At 46.0% G+C, this 17,661-nt stretch overlaps 1 protein-coding gene across 1 annotated transcript in view; it reads left to right on the top strand.

Annotated features, from left to right (window-relative positions):
- The window catches only part of ADGRD1 (adhesion G protein-coupled receptor D1), a 1,443,566-nt gene that overhangs the window by 164,803 nt on the left and 1,261,102 nt on the right, over positions 1 to 17,661 (top strand). Inside the window, exon 10 of the mRNA XM_069756056.1 lies at positions 17,035 to 17,155. Coding sequence (XP_069612157.1) covers positions 17,035 to 17,155 — 121 coding nt within the window. The remainder of the gene's footprint in view (positions 1 to 17,034; positions 17,156 to 17,661) is intronic.

Below are 17,661 nucleotides of genomic sequence, written 5' to 3' on the forward strand. Positions count from 1 at the left end.
CATCAGATGCAAGAAATTACCTGGCCAAAGCTTCAGCTTTAAAGTTCTTGTCGCCAGGACGGAAATGTAGTTCGAAGTCAAAACGGGCAAAGAATAACGACCATCTGGCTTGTCGGGGATTCAGTCTTTGCGCAGAGCGGATATATTCAAGGTTCTTGTGGTCTGTAAAGATCTTGAAAGGGTGAACAGCTCCCTCTAAGAGATAACGCCATTCCTCCAGCCCAAATTTTATGGCCAATAGTTCCTTGTCACCAGTGGCGTAGTTCCTCTCCGAGGCGGAGAAGATTTTGGGAAAGAAACTACAAGTAGCCAATCGTCCGGAAGAAAATCTCTGGGAGAGTACTGCACCAGCTCCAATGGCAGAAGCGTCTACCTCAAGAATAAAGGGTTTGTTGATCTCAGGCCGACGGATTACAGGAGCCGAGGCAAATGCATGTTTCAGAGACCGAAAAGCATCTTCAGCTTCAGAAGACCAGATGTGGGGATTGGACCCCTTGCGAGTCAAAGCAGAAATTGAGGCGACCAGAGTGGAGAAATGTGGAATAAACTGCCGGTAGTAATTGACGAACCCAAGAAAACGTTGAATTGCTTTCACTCCCTGAGGGCGTGGCCAGTTAAGCACAGCAGACACTTTCCTCCGGGTCCATTTGCAAGCCAGAGTCAGAAATGATATAGCCAAGAACGGTAGCAAAGACTGCTCAAAAACACATTTCTCAAGTTGGGTGTAGAGACGATTCTCTCTAAGACGGGAGAGCACTTGACGGACATCTCTTCTGTGAGAAGCCACACCACCACCACACAGGAGTAGAGTAGATCTCGGAAAACATCATTCACAAACTCCTGGAACACTGCTGGAGCATTACATAAGCTGAAAGGCATGACTAAATACTCATAGTGACCCTCCCGGGTGTTAAAAGCAGTTTTCCATTCGTCTCCTGAACGAATCGAACATCCAATTTCGTGAAAATTCGGGCTCCTCCCAGGCGATCAAATAACTCAGGTATGAGTGGTAGCGGGTACTTGTTCTTCATTGTGAGATTGTTGAGGCCACGGTAGTCTATACACGGACGAAATGTCCCATCCATCTTCTTAACGAAGAAAAAACCCGCACCTGCAGGGGAGGAGGATTTGCGAATAAAACCTTTGGTTAAATTCTCCCGGACGTATTCAGTCATGGCTTGAGTCTCGGCAGGAGACAACAAGTAGATTCGACCTGGGGGAGGAGTAGAGCCCGGAACTAGATCAATTGGGCAGTCATAGGGTCGATGCGGAGGTAAGGTGTCAGCCTCTTTCTTATCGAAGACATCCAGAAAAGACAAATACGCGGTAGGTAAATTGGAGGACCCCAAGATAGGACAAGAAGATTCTCTTGGTAACACAGGAAGCAAACATTTATTCTGGCAGGAGTCCCCAACGCAGGATTTCGCCAGACCGCCAGTCAATACAAGGCTCATGAGTTCTTAACCAAGGAAGTCCAAGAAGAAACGTGTGGGACAAAGATCGCAGCACATAGAAGACTATCTTCTCACGATGCAGTATTCCAATTTGGAGTTCCAATTCTTCAGTAACCAATGTAATGGACTCCCGCAGAGGTTGGCTATCGACTGACGGAATCTGTCGAGGAGTCTCCAGGGATCTGACCGGAATCCGCAATCTCCTAACTGCCTCGAGTTGGATAAAGTTCCCGGCTGCCCCGGAATCTTTATAAGCAGAGTCAGAGAAACGTTTATTACCCAGATGTAAAAGAACAGAAAGAGTGAGGGGTTGAGAGGGTTCTGGGATATCTAGGGAGACCTCTCTTACCTGTCCTAGGCGGAGGCGTTTCCCGGCCTCAAAGGACAGGAACGCAAGAGATGAGACGCACTGCCACAATAGAAACACAGAGACCTTGAGCAAGCCTCTCTTTCCAATGCTGATCCACAGGTTTAAGACAGTCCACCTGCATGGGTACCGGGGCAGAGGTCGACTCAGACCGAGAACAGGAAGAATTAGGAGTAACTGGAGGGAGTCGAGGAAATCTCGTCTCTCTAGCGGATTCTCAAGAACCTTCCTGGAAATGTAAATCAATGCGTGTTGCCAAAGCGATAGGATCCTCCAAGGATGATGGAGTATCTTGACCCACCAACTCATCCTTGATTCGAGGAGAAAGCCCACGCCAGAAGGCTCCCACTAAAGCCTCATTATTACATCCTAATTCGGATGAAAGGGTGTGAAAGCAGATGGCGTATTGACCCAGCGAAAGTGTACCTTGATGAAGGTTAAACAGAGACTCGGTGGTAGAGGCCAAACGACCCAGTTCATCAAATACTTTATGAAAAGTATCAACAAAGGAGGAGAGTTGGGAAACAAGGGGATCACCCCGCTCCCAAAAGGATTAACCCACGCCAAAGCCTCGCCCTGAAGGTGAGAGATTACAAAAGCCACTTTAGAACGGTCAGTGGGATACTGCATGGGAAGTCACTCAAAATGAAGCTGGCATTGGTTTAAAAATCCTCTGCACAATTTAGGATCCCCACTATAGCGAGGAGGTTTAGCCAAACGGGGACGTGGATGAGGAGCCAAAGCCTGAAAGGGAATGGGAGCGGAAGACTGGAGGGCACGAAGGCCATAAAATTAAGAATATGAGCTTGAGTGTTACGCTGTTGGGCCAGCTCTTGTTGGAGACTTGCTAACTGAGAGGCGCTCCCAGGGTCGGAGGCCTGCATGGACCTCAAAAAGGACATAATCCTTGACTGATTCTCCCGGAGGAATAATAATTCCTTCTGGCTAGGAGTAGGGGCACCAGCACGGTCCATGGCCTGTTTGTACTGTCAGAACTTCCGAACCCCAAGAGTGAACCCACAGTACCGTGACAACGAACCTCCCAAGGGTGAGCTTACCAGATGGACCACCCCCTATACAGGGAGCATTAGGGGCAGGCCTGTTATGATGCGGTGGTCTAGGAGCAACATGGAACGAGCTCTGAAGGAAGTGGTAACTGTACTGACCGCAGTCCCTAAGCTCAACACAACACTAGAAGCAGCTGTGGAATGCTCCTAACTCTCCCTATGCATCTCGTCACAGCCTAAGAGCTAACTACCCCTAAAGACAGAAGCAGGAAAACTATCTTGCCTCAGAGAAAATCCCCAAAGGATAGATTAGCCCCCCACAAATAATGACTGTGAGTGGAGAGAGAAAAGACATACACAGAATGAAACCAGGATGAGCACAGGAGGCCAGTCTAGCTTGATAGATAGGACAGGATGGAATACTGTGCGGTCAGTATAAAACACTACAAAAATCGACGCAGAGTTTACTAAAAATCTCCACACCTGACTAAAGGTGTGGAGGGTAAATCTGCTTCCCAGAGCTTCCAGCAAGACAGAATTAATTCATACTGATAATGCTGGATAAACATAGAAAACACAGAACGGATAAGTCCACAATCTGTGAACAGAAAAAGAGCAAGCAAAAACTTAGCTTAGCTGAACTGGTCAGGATAACAGGGAAATCCAAAGAGATGTGAATCCAACCAGGAACCATTTACAAGTGGCACCAGCTGAAGGACAGAGCAGACACAAATAGCAGAGCAGAGACGATCGGTGGAAGCAGCTGAAGACAGCTAACTCCAAGGAGCAGCCACACCACTAGAAACCACAAGAGGGAGCCCAAGAGCAGAACTCACAAAAGTGCCACTTACAACCACCGGAGGGAGCCCAAGAGCGGAATTCACAACAGTACCCCCCCCCTTGAGGAGGGGTCACCGAACCCTCACCAGAGCCCCCAGGCCGATCAGGACGAGCCAAGTGAAAAGCACGAACCAAATCGGTGGCATGGACATCGGAGGCAACAACCCAAGAATTATCCTCCTGGCTATAACCCTTCCACTTGACAAGATACTGAAGCCTCCGCCTCGAAAAAACGAGAATCCAAAATCTTCTCAACCTCATATTCCAACTCTCCTTCAACCAACACTGGGGCAGGAGGGTCAACCGAGGGAACAACGGGCACCACATATCTCCGCAACAAAGATTTATGGAAAACATCATGAATGGCAAAAGAGGCAGGAAGAGCCAAACGAAAAGACACCGGATTAATAATTTCAGAAATTTTATAAGGACCAATAAACCGAGGCTTAAACTTAGGAGAAGAAACCTTCATAGGAACATGACGAGAAGACAACCAAACCAAATCCCCCACACGAAGCCGGGGACCAACACGCCGACGGCGGTTAGCAAAACGTTGAGCCCTTTCCTGAGACAACGTCAAATTGTCCACCACATGAGTCCAAATCTGCTGCAGCCTGTCCACCACAGAATCAACACCAGGACAATCAGAAGGCTCAACCTGCCCAGAAGAAAAACGAGGATGAAAACCAAAATTACAAAAGAAAGGTGAAACCAAAGTAGCCGAACTAGCCCGATTATTAAGGGCAAACTCGGCCAACGGCAAGAAAGACACCCAATCATCCTGATCAGCAGACACAAAGCATCTCAAATAGGTCTCCAGTTCGCTCAGTTTGGCCATTAGTCTGAGAATGAAACGCCGAAGAAAAAGATAAGTCAATGCCCATCCTAGCACAAAAGGCCCGCCAAAATCTAGAGACAAACTGAGAGCCTCTGTCAGACACAATATTCTCCGGAATGCCATGCAAACGAATCACATGCTGAAAAAACAATGGAACCAGATCTGAGGAGGAAGGCAACTTAGGCAAAGGTACCAGATGGACCATTTTAGAGAACCGGTCACAAACAACCCAGATAACAGACATCTTCTGGGAAACAGGAAGATCCGAAATAAAATCCATGGAAATATGCGTCCAGGGCCTCTCAGGGACCGGCAAAGGCAAAAGCAACCCACTAGCGCGGGAACAGCAAGGCTTAGCCCAGGCGCAAGTCCCACAGGACTGCACAAAAGCATGCACATCGCGAGACAAGAAAGGCCACCAAAAGGACCTAGCAACCAAATCTCTGGTACCAAAAATCCCAGGATGACCAGCCAGCACTGAACAATGAACCTCAGAAATTACCTTACTTGTCCATCTATCAGGAACAAACAGCTTCCCCACTGGACAGCGGTCAGGCCTATCAGCCTGAAATTCCTGAAGCACCCGCCGCAAATCAGGGGAGATAGCAGAAAGTATCACCCCCTCCTTAAGAATGCCCACCGGCTCCAGGACTCCAGGAGAATCAGGCAAAAAACTCCTAGAGAGGGCATCAGCCTTAACATTCTTAGAGACCACAAAATCAAAACGGGAGAAAAACAGGGACCATCGAGCCTGTCTAGGATTCAGCCGCTTGGCCGATTCGAGGTAAATCAGATTCTTATGATCGGTCAGGACCACAACACGGTGTTTAGCTCCCTCAAGCCAATGTCGCCACTCCTCAAATGCCCACTTCATAGCCAACAACTCCCGATTGCCGACATCATAATTACGTTCCGCAGGCGAAAACTTTCTGGAAAAAAAAGCACATGGTTTCATCAAAGAACCATCAGACTCCCTCTGAGACAAAACGGCCCCTGCCCCAATCTCAGAAGCGTCGACCTCAACCTGAAAAGGAAGAGAAACATCCGGTTGACGCAACACAGGGGCAGAAGTAAATCGGCGTTTAAGCTCCTTAAAGGCCTCAACAGCCTCAGAGGACCAATTTGTCACATCAGCGCCTTTCTTCGTCAAATCAGTAAGGGGCTTAACCACACTGGAAAAGTTGGCAATGAAATGGCGATAGAAATTAGCATAGCCCAAAATTTTTTGAAGACCCTTCACAGATGTGGGTTGGATCCAGTCATGAATAGCTTGGACCTTAACAGGATCCATTTCCATAGACGAGGGAGAAAAAATAAAACCCAAAAAAAGACTTTCTGAACTTCGAATAGGCACTTAGACGCCTTCACAAATAAAGCATTATCACGAAGGATCTGGAACACCATCCTGACCTGCTTCACATGAGACTCCCAATCATCGGAAAAAATCAAAATATCATCCAAATATACGACCATGAATTTATCAAGATAATTGCGGAAAATATCATGCATGAAAGACTGGAACACAGATGGAGCATTAGAGAGCCCAAATGGCATCACAAGGTACTCAAAATGGCCTTTGGGCACATTAAATGCAGTTTTCCATTCGTCACCCTGTTTAATACGAACAAGATTATATGCCCCTCGGAGGTCAATCTTAGTAAACCAACTAGCCCCCTTAATCTGAGCAAACAAATCAGTAAGCAAAGGCAAGGGGTATTGGAATTTGACCGTGATCTTATTAAGAAGACGATAATCAATACAGGGTCTCAAGGAGCCATCCTTCTTAGCAACAAAAAAGAAACCCGCTCCCAATGGTGACGAAGAGGGCCAAATATGCCCCTTCTCCAAAGATTCCTTAACATAACTCCGCATGGCGGCATGCTCTGGCACAGACAGATTGAAAAGTCGGCCCTTAGGGAACTTACAACCAGGAATCAAGTTAATAGCACAATCACAGTCCCTGTGCGGTGGAAGGGAACTGGACTTGGGCTCATCAAATACATCCTGGAAATCCGACAAAAACTCAGGGACCCCAGAAGAGGGGGAAGAGGAAATTGACATCAAAGGAACCTCACTATGTACCCCTTGACAACCCCAACTAGTCACAGACATAGTTTTCCAATCCAGCACCGGATTATGTTCATGTAACCATGGAAATCCCAGTACAACAACATCATGCAGGTTATGCAACACCAGAAAACGGCAATCTTCCTGATGTGCAGGAGCCATGTACATAGTCATCTGTCTCCAGTACTGAGGATTATCCTTGGCCAAGGGTGTAGCATCAATGCCCCTCAAAGGAATAGGGCTCTGCAAAGGCTGCAAGGAAAAACCACAGCGCCTGGCGAATTCTAAGTCCATTAAGTTCGAGGCAGCGCCTGAATCCACAAATGCCATGACAGAAAAGGACGACAATTGTTGTGAATTCTGTGGCAGAGCTCCCTCCTGTGGTCACAAGTGGTACTTCGGCTGATTCTCTCTATGAGCTTCCGTTGGTGGAGGAAAGTGGTACTGCGGCTTCTGAGTTTCCTTCCTCAGGTGATGTGGTGAAATCGTTAGGTGCTGCTCTATTTAACTCCACCTAATGCTTTGATCCTGGCCTCCAGTCAATGTTCTAGTATTGGACTTGCTTCCTCCTGGATCTTTCCTATGGCCTGCTGCTCTGCATAGCTAAGTTGCTCTTGTGTTATTTTTGTTTGCTGTTTTTTCTGTCCAGCTTGTTTATTTGTTTTTCTTGCTCGCTGGAAGCTCTGGGACGCAGAGGGTGTACCTCCGTGCCGTTAGTCGGTACGGAGGGTCTTTTTGCCCCCTTTGCGTGATTGTTTGTAGGGTTTTGTGTTGACCGCAAAGTTACCTTTCCTATCCTCGCTCTGTTCAGAATGTCGGGCCTCACTTTTCTAAATCTATTTCATCTCTACATTTGTCTTTTCATCTTAACTCACAGTCATTATATGTGGGGGGCTGCCTTTTCCTTTGGGGTATTTCTCTGAGGCAAGGTAGGCTTATTTTCTATCTTCAGGCTAGCTAGTTTCTCAGGCTGTGCCGAGTTGCATAGGGAGCATTAGGCGCAATCCACGGCTGCCTCTAGTGTGGTTGGAGAGGATTAGGGATTGCGGTCAGCAGAGTTCCCACGTCTCAGAGCTCGTTCTATGTTTTTGGGTTATTGTCAGGTCACTGTATGTGCTCTGACTTCTATGTCCATTGTGGTACTGAATTACCTAATCATAACAGTACTGGAGGCCAAAAGTACTAATGATTCTCAATAGAGTGAAAAAAGAAGTTCTGAGACCATTTTTTTTTCTCTGCACTGTGTTTTGCCTTTTTTTTCCCCTAGACATTTGGGTGGTTCAGGACACAGGTGTAGCGATGGACATTAAAGGTCTGTCTTCATGTGTGGATCAGCTCACGGCAAGAGTACAAAATATTCAAGACTTTGTGGTTCATAATTCTATGTTAGAACCAAGAATTCCTATTCCTGATTTGTTTTTTGGAGATAGAACTAAATTTCTGAGTTTCAAAAATAATTGTAAACTATTTCTGGCTTTGAAACCTCGCTCCTCTGGTGACCCAGTTCAACAAGTCAGGATCATTATTTCTTTTTTACGTGGCGACCCTCAGGACTGGGCATTTTCTCTTGCGCCAGGAGATCCTGCATTATGTAATATTGATGCGTTTTTCCTGGTGCTCGGATTGCTGTACGATGAACCTAATTCAGTGGATCAGGCAGAGAAAAATTTACTGACTCTGTGTCAGGGTCAGGATGAGATAGAGGTATATTGTCAGAAATTTAGAAAGTGGTCCGTGCTCACTCAATGGAATGAAGGTGCGCTCGCAGCTATTTTCAGAAAGGGTCTCTCTGAAGCCCTTAAGGATGTCATGGTGGGATTTCCTATGCCTGCTGGTCTGAATGAGTCTATGTCTTTGGCCATTAAGATCGGTCGACGCTTGCGTGAGCGTAAATCTGTGCACCATTTGGCGGTATTATCTGAGCATAAACCTGAGCCTATGCAGTGTGATAGGACTTTGACCAGAGTTGAACGGAAAGAACACAGACGTCAGAATGGGCTGTGTTTCTACTGTGGTGATTCCACTCATGCTATCTCTGATTGTCCTAAGCGCACTAAGCGGTTCGCTAGGTCTGCCACCATTGGTACGGTACAGTCAAAATTTCTTTTGTCCGTTACCTTGATCTGTTCTTTGTCATCTTATTCTGTCATGGCATTTGTGGATTCAGGCGCTGCCCTGAATTTGATGGACTTGGAGTATGCTAGGCGTTGTGGGTTTTTCTTGGAGCCCTTGCAGTGTCCTATTCCATTGAGAGGAATTGATGCTACACCTTTGGCCAAGAATAAGCCTCAGTATTGGACCCAGCTCACCATGTGCATGGCTCCTGCACATCAGGAGGTTATTCGCTTTCTGGTGTTGCATAATCTGCATGATGTGGTCGTGTTGGGGTTGCCATGGCTACAAGTCCATAATCCAGTATTAGATTGGAAATCCATGTCTGTGTCCAGCTGGGGTTGTCAGGGGGTACATGATGATGTCCCATTTCTGTCTATTTCGTCATCCACCCCTTCTGAGGTCCCAGAATTCTTGTCTGATTACCGGGATGTATTTGATGAGCACAAGTCCGATACCCTACCTCCGCATAGGGATTGTGATTGTGCTATCGATTTGATTCCTGGTAGTAAATTCCCAAAAGGTCGACTGTTTAATTTATCTGTGCCTGAGCACGCCGCTATGCGGAGTTACGTGAAGGAGTCCTTGGAGAAGGGGCATATTCGCCCGTCTTCGTCGCCATTAGGAGCAGGGTTCTTTTTTGTAGCCAAGAAGGATGGTTCACTGAGACCTTGTATAGATTACCGCCTTCTAAATAAGATCACGGTTAAATTTCAGTACCCCTTGCCACTGTTATCTGATTTGTTTGCTCGGATTAAGGGGGCTAGTTGGTTCACCAAGATAGTTCTTCGTGGTGCATATAATCTTGTGCGTATTAAGCAAGGCGATGAATGGAAAACTGCATTTAATACACCCGAGGGCCATTTTGAGTACCTAGTAATGCCATTCGGACTTGCCAATGCTCCATCAGTGTTTCAGTCCTTTATGCATGACATCTTCCGAGAGTACCTGGATAAATTCCTGATTGTATACTTGGATGATATTTTGGTCTTCTCGGATGATTGGGAGTCTCATGTGAAGCAGGTCAGAACGGTGTTTCAGGTCCTGCGTGCCAATTCTTTGTGAAGGGATCAAAGTGTCTCTTTGGTGTTCAGAAGGTTTCATTTTTGGGGTTCATTTTTTCCCCTTCTACTATCGAGATGGACCCTGTTAAGGTCCAGGCCATCCATGATTAGACTGAGCCGACATCTCTGAAAAGTCTGCAAAAGTTCCTGGGCTTTGCTAATTTTTATCGTCGCTTCATCTGCAATTTTTCTAGTATTGCTAAACCATTGACCGATTTGACCAAGAAGGGTGCTGATGTGGTCAATTGGTCTTCTGCTGCTGTGGAAGCTTTTCAAGAGTTGAAGCGTCGTTTTTCTTCTGCCCCTGTGTTGTGTCAGCCAGATGTTTCGCTTCCGTTCCAGGTCGAGGTTGATGCTTCTGAGATTGGAGCGGGGGCTGTTTTGTCGCAGAGAAGTTCTGATCGCTCGGTGATGAAACCATGCGCCTTCTTTTCCAGGAAGTTTTCGCCTGCTGAGCGAAATTATAATGTTGGTAATCGAGAGTTGCTGGCCATGAAGTGGGCATTCGAGGAGTGGCGTCATTGGCTTGAGGGAGCTAAGCATCGCGTGGTGGTCTTGACTGATCATAAGAACTTGACTTATCTCGAGTCTGCCAAGCGGTTGAATCCTAGACAGGCTCGTTGGTCGCTGTTTTTCGCCCGTTTTGACTTTCTGATTTCGTATCTTCCGGGCTCTAAAAATGTGAAGGCGGATGCCCTGTCTAGGAGTTTTGTGCCCGACTCTCCGGGTTTGTCTGAGCCAGCGAGTATTCTCAAAGAGGGAGTAATTGTGTCTGCCATCTCCCCTGATTTGCGGCGGGTGCTGCAAAAATTTCAGGCTAATAAACCTGATCGTTGCCCAGCGGAGAAACTGTTTGTCCCTGATAGGTGGACGAATAAAGTTATCTCTGAGGTTCATTGTTCGATGTTGGCTGGTCATCCTGGAATCTTTGGTACCAGAGAGTTAGTGGCTAGATCCTTTTGGTGGCCATCTCTGTCGCGGGATGTGCGTTCTTTTGTGCAGTCCTGTGGGATTTGTGCTCGGGCTAAGCCCTGCTGTTCTCGTGCCAGTGGGTTGCTTTTGCCCTTGCCGGTCCCGAAGAGGCCTTGGACACATATCTCTATGGATTTTATTTCAGATCTTCCTGTCTCTCAAAAAATGTCGGTCATTTGGGTAGTTTGTGATCGCTTCTCTAAGATGGTCCATTTGGTACCCTTGTCTAAATTACCTTCCTCCTCTGATTTGGTGCCATTGTTCTTCCAGCATGTGGTTCGTTTACATGGCATTCCAGAGAATATCGTTTCTGACAGAGGTTCCCAGTTTGTTTCGAGGTTTTGGCGAGCCTTTTGTGCAAGGATGGGCATTGACTTGTCTTTTTCCTCGGCTTTCCATCCTCAGACTAATGGCCAGACCGAACGAACCAATCAGACCTTGGAAACATATCTGAGATGCTTTGTTTCTGCTGATCAGGATGACTGGGTGTCCTTTTTGCCTTTGGCTGAGTTCGCCCTTAATAATCGGGCCAGCTCGGCTACCTTGGTTTCGCCGTTTTTCTGCAACTCTGGGTTCCATCCTCGTTTCTCTTCAGGGCAGGTTGAGTCTTCGGACTGTCCTAGTGTGGATACTGTGGTGGACAGGTTGAAGCAGATTTGGACTCATGTAGTGGACAATTTGACCTTGTCCCAGGAGAAGGCTCAACGTTTTGCTAATCGCAGACGCTGTGTGGGTCCCCGACTTCGTGTTGGGGATTTGGTTTGGTTGTCTTCTCGTCATATTCCTATGAAGGTTTCCTCTCCTAAATTTAAACCTCGTTTCATTGGTCCGTATAGGATTTCTGAGGTTCTTAATCCTGTGTCTTTTCGTTTGACCCTTCCAGATTCTTTTTCCATCCATAACGTATTCCATAGGTCATTGTTGCGGAGATACGTGGCACCTATGGTTCCATCTGTTGATCCTCCTGCCCCGGTTTTGGTGGAGGGGGAGTTGGAGTATAGTGTGGAGAAGATTTTGGATTCTCGTGTTTCAAGACGGAAACTCCAGTATCTGGTTAAGTGGAAGGGTTATGCTCAGGAAGATAATTCCTGGGTCTTTGCCTCTGATGTCCATGCTCCCGATCTTGTTCGTGCCTTTCATGTGGCTCATCCTGGTCGTCCTGGGGACTCTGGTGAGGGTTCGATGACCCCTCCTCAAGGGGGGGTACTGTTGTGAATTCTGTGGCAGAGCTCCCTCCTGTGGTCACAAGTGGTACTTCGGCTGATTCTCTCTATGAGCTTCCGTTGGTGGAGGAAAGTGGTACTGCGGCTTCTGAGTTTCCTTCCTCAGGTGATGTGGTGAAGTCGTTAGGTGCTGCTCTATTTAACTCCACCTAGTGCTTTGATCCTGGCCTCCAGTCAATGTTCTAGTATTGGACTTGCTTCCTCCTGGATCTTTCCTGTGGCCTGCTGCTCTGCATAGCTAAGTTGCTCTTGTGTTATTTTTGTTTGCTGTTTTTTCTGTCCAGCTTGTTTATTTGTTTTTCTTGCTCGCTGGAAGCTCTGGGACGCAGAGGGTGTACCTCCGTGCCGTTAGTCGGTACGGAGGGTCTTTTTGCCCCCTTTGCGTGGTTGTTTGTAGGGTTTTGTGTTGACCGCAAAGTTACCTTTCCTATCCTCGCTCTGTTCAGATAGTCGGGCCTCACTTTTCTAAATCTATTTCATCTCTACATTTGTCTTTTCATCTTAACTCACAGTCATTATATGTGGGGGGCTGCCTTTTCCTTTGGGGTATTTCTCTGAGGCAAGGTAGGCTTATTTTCTATCTTCAGGCTAGCTAGTTTCTCAGGCTGTGCTGAGTTGCATAGGGAGTGTTAGGCGCAATTCACGGCTGCCTCTAGTGTGGTTGGAGAGGATTAGGGATTGCGGTCAGCAGAGTTCCCACGTCTCAGAGCTCGTTCTATGTTTTTGGGTTATTGTCAGGTCACTGTATGTGCTCTGACTTCTATGTCCATTGTGGTACTGAATTACCTAATCATAACAGACAATGAGCAAATCAGGGTCACAGATAAGAGAAATTTAGGCTGTATAGTACTAATGGTAACAGACCTAGCGACTCTCTTAGTACGCTTAGGGCAATCAGAGATAACATGAGCAGAATCACCACAGTAAAAACACAGCCTATTCTGATATCTGAATTCCTGCCGTTCTATTCTAGTCAAAATCCTATCACATTGCATAGGTTCAGGACTATGCTCAGAGGATACTGCCATATGGTGCACAGCTTTGCGCTCGCGCAGACGCCGATCAATCTGAATGGCTAGAGACATAGATTCGCTCAAACCGGCAGGCGTAAGAAAGCCCACCATAACATCTTTAAGGGTTTTAGAAAGACCTTTTCTGAAAATAGCAGCCAGAGCCTCTTCATTCCATTTAGTGAGCACAGACCATTTTCTAAATTTCTGGCAGTATAACTCTGCCGCTTCCTGACCTTGACACAAGGCCAACAGGGTTTTTTCTGCATGATCCACAGAATAAGGTTCGTCATACAATAATCCGAGCACTTGAAAAAATGCATCTACATTCAATAATGCCGGATCCCCTGTTTCAAGAGAAAAAGCCCAGTCTTGAGGATCACCACGCAGCAAGGATATGATGATTTTCACCTGCTGAATGGGATCACCAGAAGAACGGGGTTTCAAAGCAAAAAACAATTTGCAGTTATTTTTAAAGTTCAAAAACTTGGATCTGTCCCCAAAAAACAAATCAGGAGTAGGAATTCTGGGCTCTAAAGCCGGAGTCTGGACAACATAGTCCTGGATATTCTGTACTCTTGCAGCAAGTTGATCCACACGAGAAAACAAACCCTGAACATCCATGCCAAAACATATATCCTGAACCACCCAGATATCAAGAGGAAAAAAAAGACAAACCAAAGCACAGAATAAAAAATGGTTCAGAACTTTCTTTTCCTTCTTTTGAGCTGCATTTAATTCATTTTTGACCACTTGTACTGTTATGATGCGGTGGTCTAGGAGCAACATGGAACGAGCTCTGAAGGAAGTGATAACTGTACTGACCGCAGTCCCTAAGCTCAACACAACAGTAGAAGCAGCCGTGGAATGCTCCTAACTCTCCCTATGCATCTCGTCACAGCCTAAGAGCTAACTACCCCTAAAGACAGAAGCAGGAAAACTATCTTGCCTCAGAGAAAATCCCCAAAGGATAGATTAGCCCCCCACAAATAATGACTGTGAGTGAAGAGGGAAAAGACATACGCAGAATGAAACCAGGATGAGCACAGGAGGCCAGTCTAGCTTGATAGATAGGACAGGATGGAATACTGTACGGTCAGTATAAAACACTACAAAAATCCACGCAGAATTTACTAAAAATCTCCACACCTGACTAAAGGTGTGGAGGGTAAATCTGCTTCCCAGAGCTTCCAGCAAGACAGAATTAATTCATACTGATAATGCTGGATAAACATAGAAAACACAGAACGGATAAGTCCACAATCTGTGAACAGAAAAGAGCAAGCAAAAACTTAGCTTAGCTGAACTGGTCAGGATAACAGGGAAATCCAAAGAGATGTGAATCCAACCAGGAACCATTTACAAGTGGCACCAGCAGACATAAATAGCAGAGCAGAGACGATCAGTGGAAGCAGCTGAAGACAGCTAACTCCAAGGAGCAGCCACACCACTAGAAACCACAAGAGGGAGTCCAAGAGCAGAACTCACAAAAGTGCCACTTACAACCACCGGAGGGAGCCCAAGAGCGGAATTCACAACACAGGCCCGAGGGAAACTATTGCCGTGGAAGCTGATACCGGGGAACAGGAAGCAGGAGAGGAAGGAAGCGGAAGTGGCTAAGGCGGAGACACAGGACTGAGTGACAGTAACTGAAACACAGAGTGGACTGGATATGGTAGACAACCAGGACAGACAGGGAATTGCGGAGACACAGGATGGACTGGATAGACACAGGCTGGACTGGATATAGCGGACGACCAGGACAGGCAGGGAATGGCGGAGACACAGGACGGACTGGACATGGTGGACGACCAGGACAGGCAGGGAATGGCAGAGACACAGGACAAACTGGATATGGCAGATGCCCAGGACAGGCAGGGAATGGCGGAGACAGGACGGACTGGATATGGCGGATGCCCAGGACTGGCAGGTTATGGCAGAGACACAGGACGGAGCAAGGAATAGAGAACCTGGGTTAAATGAGGACAATTGACAAACAGGCAAAGAGCAGAGGAAGGAATTACCTTATATACAAGACGTGCTGAAGGACTTCCGGGTCAGAGTCCTCCCAGGATCATAGAGAAAAGGTATCGGGCGCCTGTAGTTCAGGAAAGTGAGGTGTACATGCGCAGAGAGGTGCTGGAGCGAGGAGTGCGCATGCGCACCCGCTGAGAACCAGGAAGAGGACGTGTGCCTGCAGGAGGAGCGCGCCGCCGTGGGTGAGAAGAAGCGGAGAAGACGGCGGCGGACCCGGCAGCTGGAGGAACAGGAGGAGCGTGCCGGAGCAGGTAAGTATGAGCTGAAGCGGGAAGACGAGTCCCATAATAGCTACCCTTACACTATGTCCATGGCATGGAGTAGACCCATTAAGAAAGACTTTACAAACCAAGGCATATATAAATGACTCAGGGGCCTAGTAAGTGGCTTTCTGGTTTACAAGCAGAACCTAAACTGTATAACAAACATTTGGCCAACAGCTATTACTCCTACATCTTCTTACAAATCCATGCCCAGCTTTACCAAGAGTGCATGTATTTCAATTATTACCAAGGTGTAAACCACTGCCAGGCTCCACTAACAATGGCTTATCCCAGGTGAGAACAAAAAGATCTGGCTTGAAATCTAAAAGGACTGACCCTTAAGCTTTTTATCCACATAAAATAGGTGGCATCTATAGGACTATCTTTCCTGACTATTTCTCACACATGAACTTTCAGCTAGGATGTTTCCAAAAGGGACAGTGGAAAAACCAGACACTGCTAGTAAGGGGGCTCATCACCGAGGAGAACAAAAGGGTTGCTCCTTAAAATTCAAATGGGGGAAATTCAATAGGTTCTAGATTGTCGGACGATCCTAACAATATTGGTTCAGATGGCTAATGTCTAATGTGTATGGGGATCTTTAGATAGTTGTCAGGAATCCCAAATATTATATGGTTGATATGTTCTACAAAAGTTGGTTGGTTCTGCATCAGTTGTCTAATGGCCACCTTTAGGGATGATGCATTTCTAAAGTGAACTGTTGATGGTGTGTGAGGGATTGTTCAAAATATGAGGAGTGGAGGATCAGAAGTAGAAATACATGAAATAATGTAGTGTCAGTATCATCAGCATTTGCTTCATCCGTAATAGAAGCCTGAAAGATCTTTCCAGCTACTTCAGACTTTGCTTCCCTCTCTGAGCCCACCCTGAAGAAAGCTTTGGTAGTGTTATTACAGATGGGTTGAACATCTCTTACTTTAATCTTTTGGGTTGGTTAGGTAGGTCTAAGGCAACAATGAATCCAATTGTATACAGCATTTAACAGTAAATGATCTTGGTAAAAGGCCAAGCTCAAGGTTGTGAGTACAAAAGATTGAGATTTTGCAGTAGAGTTTTCTCAGATAAAATATTAAAGCATGATTGCACCAGATGAATTCACAATTTATATGGTCGACATCAACCTTATAGACACTCTTGTAATCCAGCCGAATGCAGATGAAAGATACAAAGTCTTCCATACTCAGATATTTACATTAAATAGTATAGCATTATGTAATATTATCAGCTTTCTTATCAAAAGCGTAACTGAAGGTCAGGATAGCATAGGTCTTAGGTCACAATCTATCAGAAATTTTGATATATATGAAGCCTGTCCAGCAGCTTTTTCCTTATGGTAACTAAACATAAGGTCTGCATCCCATTTACCCAGAACTGATGATAAAATATGCAGTAATATGAAGATATCATCTGCTAAAATTGCTTCCAGCTTTAAAATGTCTAAAACATTTAAGGAATTTTGCCGGGATGTCAGTTTAGGGTTGAATCATCATGGATCTTTCATGCCGTTATCAGGATGGTTGGTGTAAAAAGTATGATATTATTGCTGTTTAATTGACATTCTGCCCTCCTCTCTCTGACATTCAGCCTTTCACTTTTCCAGCAGAATGACTTACTCTAACTGAAATTCTGCTTAAAACCAGTACACTATGTAAATGGATTTCATGGTTTTAAAGGCTTATAAAATGCAAGCAAATAAAAGTAGCGCTACAGTATCAAATGCATTTCAAAACAGAATTTTATTTTATTTTATTTTTTGCAGGCTTCCCCAGATGTTGGAGGACTCATTGATACTGTTGATAAAGTTATGGGGCATATAACAAAAAACCTCTTCGAAAACCCATCTAGGATTGTTACACTGGAAGGCAGTTCATCAGTAGCAGGTAATTGTCAGTTTCTATGGAACTTTATTACAATAATGGCACCAAAAGTATTCATGGCCTACAATCGGGCAGATATTCAGTGTATCAAAAACATTTATTTTGGCATATTTCTGAGCATGCTACATCAGCATAACTTTTTGTAAGGCCGGGGTCACACTAGTGTATGGCATCCGATACAAGAGCATTGGATGTGATATTCTAATGATTCTCAGCTCCTGCTCTGCTGTGATTGGGAGCCGACTGTCATGCGCCTGTGCTCCAAGCCTCTCGCACAGACAGTATCGGAGCACAGCTGCGGAGGAGGCAGAGAAAGTAATCTCTCCATCTCCTCCACTGGCGGCGTCGGCGTATATCGCATCGCACTTGGATGATATCCGAGTGATATGCGCTGTGTCACTCGCACCCATAGACTGAGAGTTTTCCAGGCATCTATTCTAGACATACAGGCTGAATGGTGTGAACAGAGCCTAAGCTATGATATAGCAAAAATAGTGGAGGAACTATGA

Source organism: Ranitomeya imitator, chromosome 1, assembly GCF_032444005.1.
Source record: "Ranitomeya imitator isolate aRanImi1 chromosome 1, aRanImi1.pri, whole genome shotgun sequence".
NCBI lineage: Eukaryota > Metazoa > Chordata > Amphibia > Anura > Dendrobatidae > Ranitomeya > Ranitomeya imitator.